Genomic DNA, 15,695 nt, shown 5'->3' on the forward strand with positions numbered 1-15,695 from the left:
TGTGGGCAGCAGGACCTCTGCCACCAGGGTGCACAAGTGCCAGCGTCCTGCCTGCTGCTCGGGCTCAGCTGGGAACTGCTCAGCAGCCTGGAGGGGAGCCCTGGGTGGAGGAAGACGAGGCCCAAAAGGAGGGACAGGAGGGCCATACGGGGCTGCCCTTCCCGCTCTGCACTCCTTCAAGCCCAGCGTGGGTGATCTGGAGATAGGCACTTTGAGAATAGGAGTGAGCAAGAAGCGCTAGCACTGAGCTAGGCACTCTGGGGGGGTCAACCTCTGCTCTGGACACACACAGACGCACTGGGAAGGGAGGCCCGGACCATTTCCTGGCAGATCCAGGCTGCCTGTCCTCCCAGGCCCCAGGCTCCCAGCTCCACCTCTCTCCCTCTGTTTCACTTCCCAGGGTTTTCTTTCCTCCTTTCCCCCGTGGCCATCCCTTCTTCCCTTCCATGTCCCTGCTGCTCCTCCTCTAGGGAGCTCAAGATAGCCCAGGAACAGGCAACCAACATTGCCCTGGCTCAATGATATGCTTAATATGGGCTGACTCTCTTCCCTTCCCATTTTTCATGGCTCCCGTTTGCCTTGAACTCTGAGGCTCAGCTAAGGCTGCTTTAAGGCAGAATTGACTCACCCAGGATTGGGGGGAGGAGGAAGAAACCGAGGCTCAGGATGAGTGAGTGTCTGGGGTAGGACCATGGACCCTGTCTGCCTGACCTCGGCATTCCCTGCTACCTTCACAGGGCTGCCTCTTGGTACAAAGGCTGGATGCCGGGTGTAGGTGTCTCTTTCCTGACTCGGGCATCAGGGTTTAAGTGCTGGTACCACCTGGGTGGTGCTGTCCATGGTCTTCCCAGAGGAGAGAGGGCTGCTCTACTCCTCCTGAGGTCCTGTAGAGGTAAATTCCCTGGGGCCAGGGACTGGTCCTCACCCTGCCTCACCTCCCTGGGCTTCAGGACATCAGAAGACAGTCAACCAAAACTCAAGAGTTTGAATGAAGCAACAGGAGATGTTTAGCCTGGAAAAGAGAAGGCTGGAGGAGGGAGCAGCAGCAGCCCGGCTGTCTGGAAGACCTAAGATGGGGAGCAGGGAACATTGTGGTGAGGCTGATGTGTGCCGGTGGTCAGCTCCCCATCCTTGGAGGTCCTCGGGGGGAGGCCGGATGTGTCCAGTTCTGAGGCCTCATGTCCCCAGGCCACGCTGTCCAGGCCAGTGTCTTGCTTGTGGTAGGTGCTCAGGAAATGCTTGTAACCTTGGCTGGCCGTAGCTTAATCTCTGAGGCTCGGTTTTGTGATCTGTGCAGGAGATGCCTGGACTCCATGACTGAATTCAGCTGTCCTTAAAGATGTGTGTTGAAACTGTTTGGAGTCAATAGCCTTGCTTGAGATCGTTCCTTCCCAGTCCTTTTTCCATCTGCTGCCCCTTTGGCATGGGTGTCCCCCAAGGTTCTGTCCTTGGTCCTCTCCTTGTCTCCCTTTACCCCTCTTTTGGTGGCCCCGTAAGCCCTCAAGGACCTCATGAAGAAAGGTACCAAATATATGGATCTCCTGGATAATCCAGTCTCAGTCCTAAACTCTAGTCCCCATTGCCAGCTGGGAGATCTCTCAAACTGGATGCTCTGTAGAGAACTCACAGTCTTTCTCCTAGAACCTTCCCCATTTCCGAACTGGCTCGACACTACCCGCCTCCTAATCCGCGGGGCTACATCCTCGTTGTTGGATCTTGTCATTTCTGCCTTCATGATACCTCTTGTACAAATCTTTCCCTGGGTCATCCTCTCGTCCCTGTGAGAGGCCTCAAGGAAGACCAAGGCCCCAGTACTCCACAGCACCTGCTTTGGCCTCCTTCACCACTGTTGGAACAAATTATCTGCCCATTCTGCCAGGGAAAATCTTCACGTGTTTGGGGTAGGCACCCTGCTAAATCCCCGTGGGGTCTGAGGCCCTTTGGTTACACTTAACCTAGTTTGGCCATTGTTTACCTGGGTGTAGATGGGGCTGATGCACATACTGCAGCTCCTCCGAGCTGCAGGTGACAATTGGGGGAATTAGGTGGCCGCCAAAGGGGGATGACCAGCCCTCACACGAGGTGCGTCCCAGGGGATATCGGAGAAATGTGGCAAAGGACTGGCCTTGGCAGAGGATTGGGGCCGGGACGGGAGTGGGTGAGACTGAGGAGTCCCCAATGACAGGCTGTTAGCCTGAGGGGCTGGGAGGATGGTGGAGCCCTCTTCAGCGACAGAGAAGTTGGAGGGCAGGGGCTTGGGGGGAGAGATAGTAAATTCCCTTTCAGACAGGCTGATTTCGAGATTCCCCCACCAGGAGGGTGGAGCTGTCCAGCAAGCAGGGAGCAAAGCCTCAGCTCCGCCCTGGAGACTGGCAGCTCCTCGAGGGCAAGACTGGCTGCGGAGCTAGAGCAGCGGCCTGGGGTCTGAGGTTCGAGGGCCGACCAGTCAGTGACCTTGGAATTGAAGTCTCGGCTAGTTGGGAGGAGGGTGGGGCGAAGCTGGTTGGGGAGCTTTACGGTCGGTTCTTCTAGGACGAGGCGGAGTCAGAGGAGAAACAGAACCTGAGAAGAAGAAAGCCGCCCCCTCCTCCTCTCCACCCCACCCCCAACCCCCCAGGTCCGCCGGGCACGCCTCGCTCCCCAGTCTGTGCCTGCCCTCTGCCTTTGGCCGCACGTCCGGGTCCCGGTCCACACAGGTGGGAGCTGCGAGGGTAGCGAGCTAAGAGAAGATTCCAGGAGAGGCCAAGTGGGGAAGGGGAGGCCACAGCAGGAGGCACTTCGGAGGCCCCCCCCCCACCCTCTAGCCCCCTCCAGCAGCCCCTCAGCACCCGGGATGGGGACGTGCCCGCCCAGAAGTCCTGAGCATAAGTGGGACGCGTGGCCTTCGTGTAGGGGTCACCACGCTCCCGCCCAGCTGCCCTCCGCACTTTCGGTGCCAGGAGTTCTGGGCGGGTGTGCCTGACTCAGGTGCTCTGACCCACCCACGTTGGCAGCGGCCACTCCCTGGGTCGGCCCCTGAGGTCCGCCCGTCCCCTTTTCCCTAGCTGGGCGTCCTGTCCCCACTCCAGTTAGCTAGCTGTCTACCCGGGCAGTTGGTTCCTTACCACTCCAGATGAGACCGAAGCATTTTAACGAATGATCGAGCAGCAGCCTTGCATTGGAGAAGGCTCCAGGCTCCGCGAGAGTCATGCTGGTACTCCGGGAGGGGAGTGCCCCCCGCCCCGGCCCGGCCCCCTCAGGGAGGTCCCAGGCTCTTCCGTACGCCCAGAGCCGGGGCTGGGGGGAGGAGGCAGAGGGTGCCCAGGCACCTGGCAGACTCTTCCACCAGCTCCCGAATGATAACTATGGGACTTTCAGAGGGTCGAGCATTTCTTGGCTTAAAAGCGTGTTGGATTGTTCCGGGGCTTTATTTCTCACTGAATCTAGTGAGTTTAAAATATTAGCCCTGGTATTTTCTTCCCATTTATCTTTTGACTGGCTCGACCACCTTCCCCTAAAGCTATAGGACATCTCCCATTATTCTTGATGCTTGGATTCATTCTTCTGGTAATTCCAAAGGCTAATCCTTTACGCACTTTGCCCGTCTGTCCCATGGCAGTACGCTCATTTTGAACAAGTCCTTTTGAAGTTGTGAAGTATTCTCTCTCTCTCTCTCTCTCCCTCCCTCCCCATCTCTCCCTCCATCTCTCTCTCTCTCCCCCATCCTTCTTTCCCTCTCCCTCTCTCCTCCCCCTCCCCCTCCTTTTTCTTCTTCTTCTCCTCTTCCTTCTCTCTCTTTCTCATCCTCTCCCTCTCCCCCTCCTCCTTTTTCTTCTTCTTCTCCTTCTCCTCTTCCTCCTCCTTCTCTCTCTCTCTCTCTTTCTCATCCTCTCTCCCTCTCCTCTCCCCTTCCCATTGCTGCTAGTTCTTCCCTTTGGGACCAAGCAAGAAAAGTCTAACCCTCTCCTACAAGTTGAGCAGTTACCACCAGAATCTTTTCTTCTGCAGACTAAACATGCAGTTTCTCCCAAGTAGCCTCATATGACATGAATTCAAGGCCCTTTGCCCTCCTAGTTGTCCTTCCGAGGACACTTTAATGTTTTTCGAGGTTTCGATAAGCTGTACAGCCCAGAGCTGAGCACAGCGTTCCCAATGTGGCCACACGGGGGCAGCAGGCGTGGGGGGGGGCCATTCCCTCTCTGTTCTATCTAAACTCAATGCAAGAGCCCCTAAGGTGTCAGTTTGCTGACTCATACTGAGTTTGCAGTCACTCTAACGCTGAGCTTCTTGCCAGAAAAGGACTTCTGGCAGCCCAATGGAAGACTGACAATGTGCAGCCCCCTCCCTTTGCTCTGGAGTCATCAGCTTTCGTCCTTGCTGGGGAAGGGGCTGACTCTGGGGCCATGACTGCCTCAGACTAGGGGCAGCCTCAGGCTCAGCAGCCTTTCTCCCCTTGACCTTGGACAGCCTGCCTCTCCAGGGCTCAGCAGGGTGCCTGGCCCATACCAAGCACTTACCAAATGTGTGTTGACTGGCTGACTGGCTGCCCAGGCAAAGGATTCTGTGTGAGCCACAAACTAGGGGCTGAGGCTCTGGTGGGGGGTGGGGGAAGGGAGGCAGGTGGTGTAGGTACTTTGCAAGCTGGGAACCTGGGGGACCCTGAGCCAGCCTCCCTGGATGAGTGGGCTGACAATCTAAAATGCTTTTGTCCTTGTTTTCCCAGGACAGCACAAGCTTGACCCCTAGGAAGGGCTCGACAGTGTTATAGAAGAAATGACTGATTGTTGGACCAGGATTGGGACCTTTGCGGAGGGGAGGAAGAAGAGAGAAGAGCATCCCGCCCCCCATTCTTTTTGTCTCCGTTGCTGTCTGGTCTCACTCTCTCCAATGTTCTGTCTCTCTCTCCCTCCATCTGCTCATCTCCATGCACAGGTGATGAGAGCAGAGGATCATGTTAGCAGTGCACTTTGACCAGCCTGGGGGCCCTGAAAACCTTTACCTGAAAGAGGTGGCCAAGCCTGAGCCAGGACCAGGAGAAGTCCTCCTGAAGGTGGCTGCCAGTGCTCTGAACAGGGCAGATGTGTTGCAGGTATGAATGGGCAGGCTGCAGGCTCTGGCAGGGGCTTGGGTATGACACTCAGGGCCTTAGTTGCTGCCCTGCCCCAGACAGTGGGAACTGGTTATGTTTTTAGACAATCACCTTGCCAGGTAGAGAGTTTAGGATTTTTAACCTACTCATTTCTTAGGTGAGAAAGGGAAGCTGAGAGAGGAAGAAGGGCTTGGCTAGGGCCCCACCCTAAGTGGCAGTGATGGGATTTGAACCTAGGTCTTCTGAGGACCAATTGAGCCCCCTTCCCATTCAATCACAAACACTCAGTAAATTCCTGTCAGCTTCTCTAGCCAAGGTGTCCTGGAGGCCAGAAGCTGACTCCTGATCTGTTTCTGTCCTTATGTCTGGTCAGGGATGGGGAGCCAGGGCCTCTGCTCTAGAGGGATTCTGGGAAAGGCTCACCTTCTGATCCCTGGGAAGCCCAGACTCTATACCAGCCCTGTCATTGGCTCACTTGGGGCCTCAGTTTCTCTACCTGTAAAATGAAGGAGCTGGACTCATTAATGCTTTGAGAGGTCCCTGTCACCTCAGTCTGACAGTCACTTCTGGTCCCCTCTTCTCTGCACATGACCTGGCCAGGTAGGGGAGAAACACCTCCTTTGACACTTTTACACTCTCTCCACAGCGCTGGGGCCAGTACAGCCCGCCCCCTGGAGCCAGCAACATTCTGGGCCTGGAGGCATTTGGCCACGTGGCTGCCAGGGGCCCCGGAAAGCAGGGCACTCAGCAATGGCTCTCCTTGCTGGGGGGGGGGGGGGGGGCAGGCAGAGTATGTCATGGTCCCTGAAGCTCACCTCATGCCTGTTCCCAAGGGGCTGACTGATCCAGGCAGCAGCCATCCCTGAGGCCTGGCTCACAGCCTTCCAGCTGCTCCATGTCATAGGTGAGGAAGCAAGGTTAGGTTTCTGCATCTTCTCCTGAGCCTGGGGACAGAGCTGTAGCCACCAACAAGCTCTGGGAGCCTTGTGGGTCCCCCCAACCCCTACCCTTTGTGAAGTTACATTCCCAACAGCTGTTTGTGGGGTTCCAATTGTGACTGGCTTCTGAAAAGGATGGCTGTCCCACAGTGGAACAGCCTGCCTCAGGAGGCAGTAGCACCCCCTCCAGAGGATTCCTGTATAGGGACAGGTGGAACGAGCAGCCCTGGGTGTGTGTGTGCTAGGACCCGGATCGTGATCTCTGCCTGTGCTTCCCCAGGGACGCTGCTGTGGATGGCTCAGTTTACCCACCCCTCCTGTGTGGACAGACGAGGGAGTGTTCTGGAGGAAGTGGGGCCAGAGTTTGGAGTAGGGAGCATAACACATGAAAAGAGCCAGAGGAGCCTCATGACCACCCCAGAGGAGGACTCAAGCTCAGATTAAGGTGGGGGGGGAGGGAGGAGATGGAAGCCTCAGAGACAGGGGGATGAAACAGAGAGGGCAAGTGCCTGACCCTGGGCCACGCAGCACATTCCTGGCAGTTTTCTGGACAGGGTAGGCACTGAGCAGCCCGACACTGCTTTGGACCACCCACCACTTTCCTCATCATCCTGCACTCATCTGGAGCTCCCGCTCTTCAGTTGACTCCATTTAGAGCAATTTCAGGCCTCTCGTGTCTCGAATTTTGTTTCCTGTGAACTGCCCAGTATCTCAACCATTCCTGATCCTGCTTCGCAGAGAGGCTCTGACAGCCAGCATAAAAGATGTATGTGTGTGTATACGCGTGTGCACATGTGTGTGTGTGCACCTGCTATTTTCTCTCTTCTCCTTCCTTTTAAATTGAAAGCTTTTTAAAAATTAGATTTGCAAGATATTGGGCAAATCTATTCTTTTTTTTCCAATTTATTTATTTTTAGTTTTCAACATTCATTTCCACAACATTTTGAGTTCCAAATGTTCTCCCCATCTTGCCCCTTCCCCTACCCCAAGATGGCATGCATTCTGAATACCCCTTCCGCCAATCTGCCCTCCCTTCTATCACCCCCCACTTCGCTTATCCCTTTCCCCTTCTATTTTCCTATAGGGTAAGATAGATTTCTATACCCCAGTATTTCTATACCTTCAGTATTTTTTGGGGTCTCCTTTACCAAGCTGTTGACTCGTTTTTCATGATTTTCTTGCATCACTCTCATTTCTCTTCCCAGTTTTTCCTCTACCATTCTTACTTGTTTTTCAAAATTCTTTTTGAGCTTTTCCATGGCCTGGGACTGATTCCTATTTTTCTTAGAGGCTACTTTGACCTTGCTGTCTTCTGATTGTATGTTTTGATCTTCCTTATCACCGAAGTAAGATTCTGTAGTCTGAGGTTTTTTTTCCTACTCTTTGCTCATTTTCCCAGCCAATTACTTGACTTTTTAACTCCTTGTTAAAACTTTTAACTCTTTGTTTGCTTCCAGTGTGGAGGGTATACTGTCCCAAGCTTCAAGGGTTTTGTGCAGCTGTTTTCAGAGATACTTCTAGGGACCTGTAAGTTTTCAGTTCTTCCAAGGTGCTATGATCTGAGGAGAGGTGTTTACTCCTCTCTTGGCCTGTGCTCTGGTCAGTGAGTGACCACAAGTACTCTTTTCTGTCCTGGAACTGTGAGGAGGGTTCCCTCTCCACTGCTGCCACAAGCTCTGCTATGCCAGTGCCCCTTTTTGCCCCAGGACTGCCACCCAGGCCTGCGGCCCAGATCCAAGTATGGGCAAAGCAACAGAGTTCTGCCTCAGTGCTAGCAAAGAGACCCCTGTAATCTCCTTCTGATCAGTTATTTGATCCCCTTTCTGTCTGTGGACTGAGAGCTCTGGAAGCAGGCACTGCACTCCTCTCTCACCCAGGCCTGACAGACCTTTCCTACTGACCTTCTAAGTTGTCTTTGGAATTTGTGGGTTGAGAAGTCTGGAAACTGCCACAGCTGCTGGTGATTCAGTCCTCTGAGGCCTGCTCCGGGTTTGCTGGGGCCCAGTCTGTGGCACGGTGGCTCATGCTAGACTGTGCTCCTGCCCCAGGCTGGCACAACAGACTTTTCCTGTTGACCATCTGTGCTGTCTTGGGCTGCAGATTTGCTTCATTCTGTCTTTCTGTGGGTTCTGCTGCTCTAGAATTTGTTTAGAGTCATTTTTACAGGTGTTTGGAGGGGTTTGGAGGAGAGCTCAAGTGAGTCCCAGCATTTACTCCACCATCTTGGCCCCCCCCCACCCCCAAATCTATCCTTGTCCACCTGTTGGCTTCTCCACTTATCTTATCCACTCTATCCCTGGCTGTGAGCTTGTAATTTCTCAAGGTTGAGTCATGGTCTAGAACAGAGGTGGGGAACCTACAGTCTCAAGGCCACATGTGGCCGTCTAGGTCCTCAGGTGTGGCCCTTTGACTGAGTCCAAGTTTTACAGAACAAATCCTTTCATGAAGGGGATTTGTTCTGTGATGTTTGGGTTCAGTCAAAAGGCCACACCTGAGGACCTAGACGGCCACATGTGGCCTTGAGACTGCAGGTTCCCCACCTAGAAATCCAAATCCCATCCTCAGCCACCATCTTCTTGACCAGCCATTCTCTTCCTAAGTCTTCTCTTTCCTTCCAAATCCCTGCCTTCAACGGTAACAGTCATGAAAACATCACCTGTACCCTCTCCTAGCTTAGGCTCTCCCTTTCTTAAGTCTTGGTCTTAGTTGACCCTGCTTATTAGCTTCTGCCTAAGTGCTGGCACGATATCCGTGCCAATCACCAGGAATGAATAGTAGGCATCCCTTTTGCCTATCACAGTAAGTTTTTTTTAACAATGACTTGGATACATGCCCCAGGAACACAGCAGAGCTCTTTGGTGTTTACTTAAGGCTAGCTAGAGGCAGTGCAGTGGCTAGGGCACTGGATCTGGAGTCAGGAAGACTTGAGTACAAATCTAGCTTCTGACACTTACTAGCTGTGTGACCCTGGGCAAGTCATTAACCTCTGCCTGCCTCAGCTTACTCATTTGTTCAGTTGGCCCGCCAGGCTGGAGCCATTCCTCTGGTCACCGCTGGGTCTCTGGACAAAGTTAAGGCAGTGGAAAAGCTTGGGGCTGCTGCTGGCTTCAACTACAAGGAAGGGGATTTTTCAGCTGCAACACTGGAGTTTACTAAGAGTAAGAAGCTTCCTTGCCCTTCCAGGGCTACTGAGCAGGAGTGGCATATGTGGCCAAGGAGGGGAAGCTGAGCTCCCACAGCCAGGTTAAGGGCTTAGGCACCCATGGCACCATGGTCCCCTGGCCAGGCTTTGAGACCCATCCAAAGGTGTTCCCAGGTGCAGCCTCATAGGCCTGGAACACATGTGAGGGTTCCAACCCCAGGCTGCCAAGGCCTGGAGCTGGTACTCGCTGAGGGTGTGCGTGCATGCATGTCTTCTTTCTCAGCTTCTTTCTTTCTAAACATTCACCCATCCATCCTCCCACTTCCTCCATAAAAGCTCTTTGAGCAGACAGAGCACGAGCTTTGGTGGGACTTGGGGCCCTGTCCTGGAGATAGACTCTGTCTATGGTCCAAGAGCTGGCTGAGGTAAGTTTGGAGTGAGAGACTGGTCACCAGGTGGGCTGCAGGGACATGTGCCTCTCTGAGGCAAACCACTGAGTCACAGAGTAGCTGGGGACCCTCAGCACCCTCACAGCTCAGCCCCTACTTCCACTAGAAGGTTACTGAAGTGTGGACAGTCCAGGGGCAGCACCATCCCTTCTTTGGGAGCCTCAGTTGCCCTGGCCTGGCTGTAGGCTGTCCCCAGGCTAGGAAGCATCCGCAAAGGCCTCCCACGTCAGCTCTTGGAGGCAGATGACAAGGGCTGTGTCAGGCCAGGGTGGAGGGGTGCACGCTGTCTCTTCTGGCTGCTCTCCTGGGCTTCCCAGGGCAGCTGCTGCCTGGGACTGAAGCTTGACCTGGCGGGCCAACTGAACAGCAGCTGTGCCCACATCATTCGATCCAGCATGTATCAACACTGTCTCCCCAGCCTTAACTTGGCCTGTATCAAATGATCATTGAAGCAGATCCCTGCTTGCATCTCCAAGACAGCATCAGGGCCCCAGACTCCCGCTACCTCTCTGACTTCACCTTCAATACCTCTGGAAAGCTTTTCTTCATTGATTTGTCCCTTACATATGGAAAAGTCAGAATCTTAGAGAAACAGTGCAGTAAGCAATTGGTTACTTACCTAACCTAGGGGTTAAAGAGTCTTCAGTCCCTTCAGCCCAAGTCAGAATGCCCACCCTGTGCCCCTTCCCCCAGGCGCTGGAGCCAACGTGATTCTGGACTGTGTTGGCGGGTCCTACTGGGAGAAGAATGTGGCTTGCCTGGCCCTGGATGGCCGTTGGGGGCGGAGCGGAGGTCCATGGGGAGCTTCTCTCCAAGCTTCTGGCCAAGCGAGGGAGCCTCCTCACAAGCCTGCTGAGATCCCGAGAAAAGAAGGCAAGTCCTGGGCAGGGCAGGAGAGAGTCTGAAGAGGGAGGAGGGCCCCAGTGGTGACTTTCTGTCCTGGAGGACCAAGGAGGCGCCCCCCCCCCCCCGGAGCCTGGGACTCAGGGCCTCCTGCTCTCTGAGGCCGGGCTGCCCCCTGAGTCCCTCCAGCTACCTGGGACCCTCTTCCTAGAATGAATGTGCTTCATAGCCTGGGCGTCCCCCAAAGAACCCCACCAGCTCCTCAGCAGCCTGTCAGAGTTAAGGGTAGGCAGATTTGTAGGGAGCTGAGCTGTGGGTCAGTGGTCTGCGCCATGGGCCTTGGTGCGCTATGGAAACAGGGGCAGGGGCTCACTGGTGCTCAGTACCAGTCCGCCCTTTTAAAGGTTTTCTCCTGCCTCCAGATAATCTGGGGAATGGGGAATGGTGCTGGGCCGTGGTACCTGCTTTGATCACCAAGGCCTTGGAGACCTGAAGCAGGCTGGGCACAGGCCCTCCCTCAGGGGCTTGGTTGGTGTGTAAACCATCCAGTGCCCATTTCATGGGTGACAAAACTGAGGCAGCAGAAGGTGGCAGGCACCTTCTGGCCTCGAGTCATACCACGCTTTCATGCCTTCCACCCGGTCAGTACAAAGCAGAGCTGGTGGCGGCCTTCACCCAGCAGATCCTGCCTCACTTTGCCCAGGATGAGCCGGGGGCACTGAGGCCTGTGGTGGACAGAGTCTACCCCCGAAGCAGGTGGCAGAGGCCCATGTGTACATGGAACAGAATAAGAACTTGGGCAAGATTGTACTGGAGGTGGCGCTGGGGGCCCTGAGCACAATAAACCATGCTGGTCCCCCAACCACCTGCCTGGTGCCTTCTTGCCCCCAAGAGCTTTCCAGGCAGAGAGTTGGGGGGGGGCTGCTACTGCTACCTCCAGGAGGGCAAGGCTGGGAAGCATGGGGGGGCATGGGCCCCTCCTGTGTGGTGGGAGGGGGAATAGGGATCCTTTCTGTGCATCTGTAAGGGGAGGGGGAGCAGGGGCCCCTTCTGTTTGATTCTCTGCTGGTCCTGAAAAAGACCCGGGCGCCTGGCCCCAAGGGGCTTCTGTTCTAGTGGGGGCGGGGCAGGCGGCTATAAAGTAATCCCTGGGTAAAGGAGGGGGAGGGGGGGCTTCCCTGGACCCCGCTTCAGGGGCCTCGGGTCTGCCCAGCAGCCAGCCCCTGGGGCAGGCCTTGGTCACCTAGAGCCTGGGTGGGCTGGGGTGGGAGTGGGGAGGGGTCCGGCCTGCCGCAGTTCTTATCTGACCCATGACCCGCCCTGCTCAATAACCTCCAGGGGCTCCCTATGGCCTCCAGGAGCCCTTCGTCACCCAGCCCCGCTTCCCATCTGTTTTCTGGGCGTCTCACCCCGAACATTCTTCCTGCATCCCCGCCCCCCGCCTCGTACACTTTTGCCATTCTCCGGACTCCGCGCCTTTGCACGCTCGGCCCCCAGTGACCTCAGGCTCTCCCTCCGCTCCTAAAGGGCCCTCGACTGCCCGGCGCGCCCCGAGGAGCTGGGAGGGGTGGGCGGGGCGGAGCCTGAGGGAGGAGCTCCGGGAGCTGGGGGCGGGGCGAGGCCGCTTCTCTCCGGCGCATGCGGAGAGGCGGGACTTCCGGCGAGCTTGTACTTGCGGAAACCGGAAGTCCCGTTCATCTCGGCGCGTACGCCGCGAGGAGGAAGCAGGAGGAGGAGGAGGAGGAAGCGGGAGGAGGAGGAGGAAGCGGGAGGAGGAGGAGGAAGCGGGAGGAGCGGCAGCCGCAGCGAGCGGGCCCGGATTGCGGCCCCGAGGGACCCCGAACCCGACCGACCCCGAGCCCGAGCCCCACCTCCGCCGCCGCCATGGCGATGCAAGCGGCCAAACGCGCGAACGTGAGAGCGCCCCGCAGCCCCTCCCCCCCCGCCCCCGCCCCCGCCCCCGCCCCCCTCGAGCGCTCACTCTGTACCTTTGTGCCCCCCCCAGATCCGGCTCCCGCCCGAGGTGAACCGCATCCTCTACATCCGCAACCTGCCCTACAAGATCACGGCCGAGGAGATGTACGACATCTTCGGCAAGTACGGGCCCATCCGCCAGATCCGCGTGTGAGTGTCCGCCCCTTGGATGCCTGCGCGATGGGGAGCTCACTACCAAGGCGGGGGGGGGGGGGGGGGGGGGGGGGGGGCGCCCCCCCCCCCGCCCCCCTTAGATCCCTCCCGCCACCGAGCGCCCACCCCCGCCCCCCCCCCCCCCCCCCCCCAGCGGGAACACCCCGGAGACCCGCGGCACGGCATATGTGGTCTACGAGGACATCTTTGACGCCAAGAACGCCTGCGACCACCTGTCGGGCTTCAACGTGTGCAACCGCTACTTGGTGGTGCTCTACTACAACGCCAACCGGGTGCGGCCCAGCCCGCGCGGGGAAGGGGGCGGCTGTGCTCCTGGGGAGGGGGGAGGGCCCGGGCTGTGCTCCTGGGCCGGGGGTGGGGGGGGCTGGGGGGCACAGGGAAGCTCACACTCCTCTGTCTCCCTTCAGGCTTTCCAGAAGATGGACACGAAGAAGAAGGAAGAGCAGCTGAAGCTGCTGAAGGAGAAATACGGCATCAACACGGACCCGCCCAAGTGAGGGGCCCTTCCCCTTTTAGGGTCTCCCAGTCTGTTTCACCATGAACTTGACCCCTGACCCGCCCCAGCTACTGGGCACTTCCTCATCCTGGCCTGTGCAGAACCTATCACCGGGACTCTGAGGGCCTTTCCCAAAGTTGCTCATTGTGCCCGGGACTGAGGGCATGGCACCCTCTGCAGAACAAGAGTTGGCCAATAAAGGTGCTGGGCTTGGGTCTGGAGTAAAATACCATAACGTGTCATCTCCATCTGAGACCCATCGCCCTCACCCTGCCCAGAAGCCAGAAGACCTGACCTCAGAGACCTGCTCCAGGGCAGCAGGATCCTGGGTCGGTTTGCTCCTCTGACTCCCCCTTTTACCGTAATGTCCTGGGCACATTCCAGACTCGGTTCCTAATTTTTCCCCCACTCTCTCCCCCGCTAGAGGCATCTAGGGCAACACCGGGTGTTGGGCCTGGAGTCAGGAGGACCTGAGTTCAATCCAGCCTCAGACATTTCCTAGCTGTGGGACCTTGGGCAACTAGATGAACCTCTGCCTCAACTTCCTCCTCTGTAAAATGGGGACAGTAACGGTGCTTACCCCCAGGGCTGTAGTGAGGATCAGCCCCTTGTCTGGATCCTGCATTGTCCTCCCAACCCCTCAACCTGCTTGGCAAACAGTAAGTGGCTAATAAACGCTCATTAATCAGTAGAGGACTGGTCCTGCGAGGACCCTTTTGGCCGAATCCCAACCCAGCACTTCCCAGATAGATGCTGGCCTATGCAGGGCTGGTCAGTACTTTCTCCATCATAAAACCCTATCACAGGGGACAGGATCTTCCAGAGGGTTTCTCGCCCCACAGTTCCACTTGACAGGCATTTGTTAAAAGCCAGGGGTGGGGGAGCCTAACGTAGCAGGAGGGGGACAGGATTCCCAGAAGGAGTCCCCATAACCTAGCCTTGATGGAAGACGAACGGCAGAGGAGGGGGTGCCTTGAGAATGGGATCCCCCCCCCCCCGGCCATGTGGGCCCTTGGCACGGTCCAGGCCGGAGGCTGAGAGATGCTCATTGTGAAGGAGTCTGGTCTTCAAGTCGTCTGGTTTTTAAATGTCTTTTTGACAGTGGGATCTCAGCAGCCACAGGGCAGCTAGGTTGCTCCTTCAGGAGGGCCAGCAGGGATCATCTGGGGCCTGGGAAGGATGGGAAACAGTTGGGCAGTCAGCTGAGCTTTGGGCTTCAAGAATTAGAGAACCTGAAGGCTGAAATAGTGGGACTTGAGAGAGTGCTTGAGGAGCCTCAGTTCTGGTCCTCCACCTCTGCCCCCTTTCTTTGACTGTCCCCTCCCATTCCCCATCCACTCCCTCCTCAGCACTGGCCACGATTGGCTACTGGATCCAGTGGTTCTTCCTTGCTTAGTCTAAAAGATGCTGCCCTCCTTCCTCCTTGACCATCCACTCTGACCCCTCTACTTCCTCTTCATGGCCCCAGGGCTCTGGGGAGGACTTTGTAGGTGTAAACTGCTCTCTCTTGTCCTTGGGGGTAGCTTGGAGGCAGGACCCGGCCTGTCTTTGTATCCCCACCACTTAATGGTATGCCTGACAACTTAGGTGCTTAATAAATGTTTGACTGACTGACCCTCCAGCTTGTTCTTAAAACTGGTGCCCAGAACTGAAGACAATCCTCTAGACGAGGTCTGCCCAGTACTGGGAGAGGGCAGAGGGACTGCCTTGCCCTGTCCTGCTCCCCTGGTCCTGGAAGCGCCTCTGCAAAGCTTGAGATTCCCTTCAGTTTCTCACTGGCTCACCTGGAGACCTTGGTCCACCTGTCCATCTGATCAAGCCAAGGCTTGAGTTCTCTGCACATCCCTCCCTAATCTCTCTTCCTAATGTCCAGCCCTGCACTGACTGCCTGCTGGTGTCAGTGTACCCCGCAATCGTCCCTGTCCCTCCTCAGCTCCAGGCTTTGTCTCCTTTCGTGTAGTTTTACGTTGGAATGTTAGTCTAGGCCTGAAATGTCTAGGTCCGGAGGCTTGAGCCTTTTCCCTCCTGAACGCGCCTAATACTTAGCCTAGAAACCGGAATCACAGAAGATGAAGGGGGTCTGGTCCCCCTTTTCTCGCCCAAGGAGAAGATTCCACCACAGCTCTAGTAGGGAATGAGGCATGATGGAGATGCCTCGCGAGGGGCTGCAGGGCCACAGGTCATTCCAAGTTTTCCCCAAGAAGACAGGAGGGCTCTCCACTGGCCAAGGACTTTGGGTCCAGGTACCTTGTCCCTCTACCCCCAGTACCCAGGAGAGGCTGAATAAGCCGCTGACCGCCATCATTCTCTCAGTTACTCCCCCATTGTTCCTGGTGCTGCCCAAGCCAGGACCAAGATGGCAGAACCAATCGGACCCTTTCCCAGGTCCGACACCAGCTCTAGCCGTTCCTTATCGGACTTTGAACGGGACGGTCCACGGGCCCCTCAAACTCGGCAGTGAACCCAACGATGCTGCTCCTCTCCCCCAACCTTCCCCTCGGGCTCACCCTCGCCTGTGCCTGATGCCGCCCCCGCTGCTGGGGGGGGGGGGCTACCTGCCTCCAGTCCCCCCCCCCTCCCCCCCGCTGCTGGGGGGTGGGGGGGCTGCCTG

At 56.6% G+C, this 15,695-nt stretch overlaps 2 protein-coding genes across 4 annotated transcripts; both read left to right on the top strand.

The window, feature by feature from the left end:
* Positions 1-66: 66 nt before the first annotated feature.
* TP53I3 (tumor protein p53 inducible protein 3) lies at positions 67-11,971 on the top strand. The gene is given in 11 exon segments (XM_027858047.1): positions 67-1,901; positions 4,703-5,068; positions 5,715-5,809; positions 5,811-5,909; positions 5,911-5,996; positions 6,771-6,780; positions 8,983-9,164; positions 10,291-10,375; positions 10,377-10,470; positions 11,087-11,186; positions 11,189-11,971. Coding segments are annotated over 10 exon segments (1,167 nt in total). The 5' UTR covers positions 67-1,901; positions 4,703-4,930; the 3' UTR covers positions 11,467-11,971.
* A 272-nt stretch (positions 11,972-12,243) lies between these two features.
* Positions 12,244-14,698, top strand: SF3B6 (splicing factor 3b subunit 6). Of its 3 annotated transcripts, none has more exons than XM_027858042.1 (5): positions 12,244-12,354; positions 12,446-12,537; positions 12,722-12,860; positions 12,996-13,081; positions 13,509-14,698. In XM_027858042.1, exons 1-5 carry the CDS (start codon positions 12,325-12,327, stop codon positions 13,516-13,518), a joined length of 357 nt encoding a protein of 118 aa, XP_027713843.1. In that variant the 5' UTR covers positions 12,244-12,324; the 3' UTR covers positions 13,519-14,698. The 3 variants fall into 3 exon arrangements, with proteins under 3 accessions (XP_027713843.1, XP_027713841.1, XP_027713842.1); XM_027858040.1 differs by having other exon boundaries at positions 12,245-12,354; positions 12,446-12,564; XM_027858041.1 differs by having other exon boundaries at positions 12,245-12,354; positions 12,446-12,564; positions 12,996-14,142.
* The last annotated feature ends 997 nt before the right edge of the window (positions 14,699-15,695 follow it).

The sequence above is a fragment of the Vombatus ursinus genome, unplaced genomic scaffold, assembly GCF_900497805.2.
Source record: "Vombatus ursinus unplaced genomic scaffold, bare-nosed wombat genome assembly UNPS02012622.1, whole genome shotgun sequence".
Taxonomy (NCBI): domain Eukaryota; kingdom Metazoa; phylum Chordata; class Mammalia; order Diprotodontia; family Vombatidae; genus Vombatus; species Vombatus ursinus.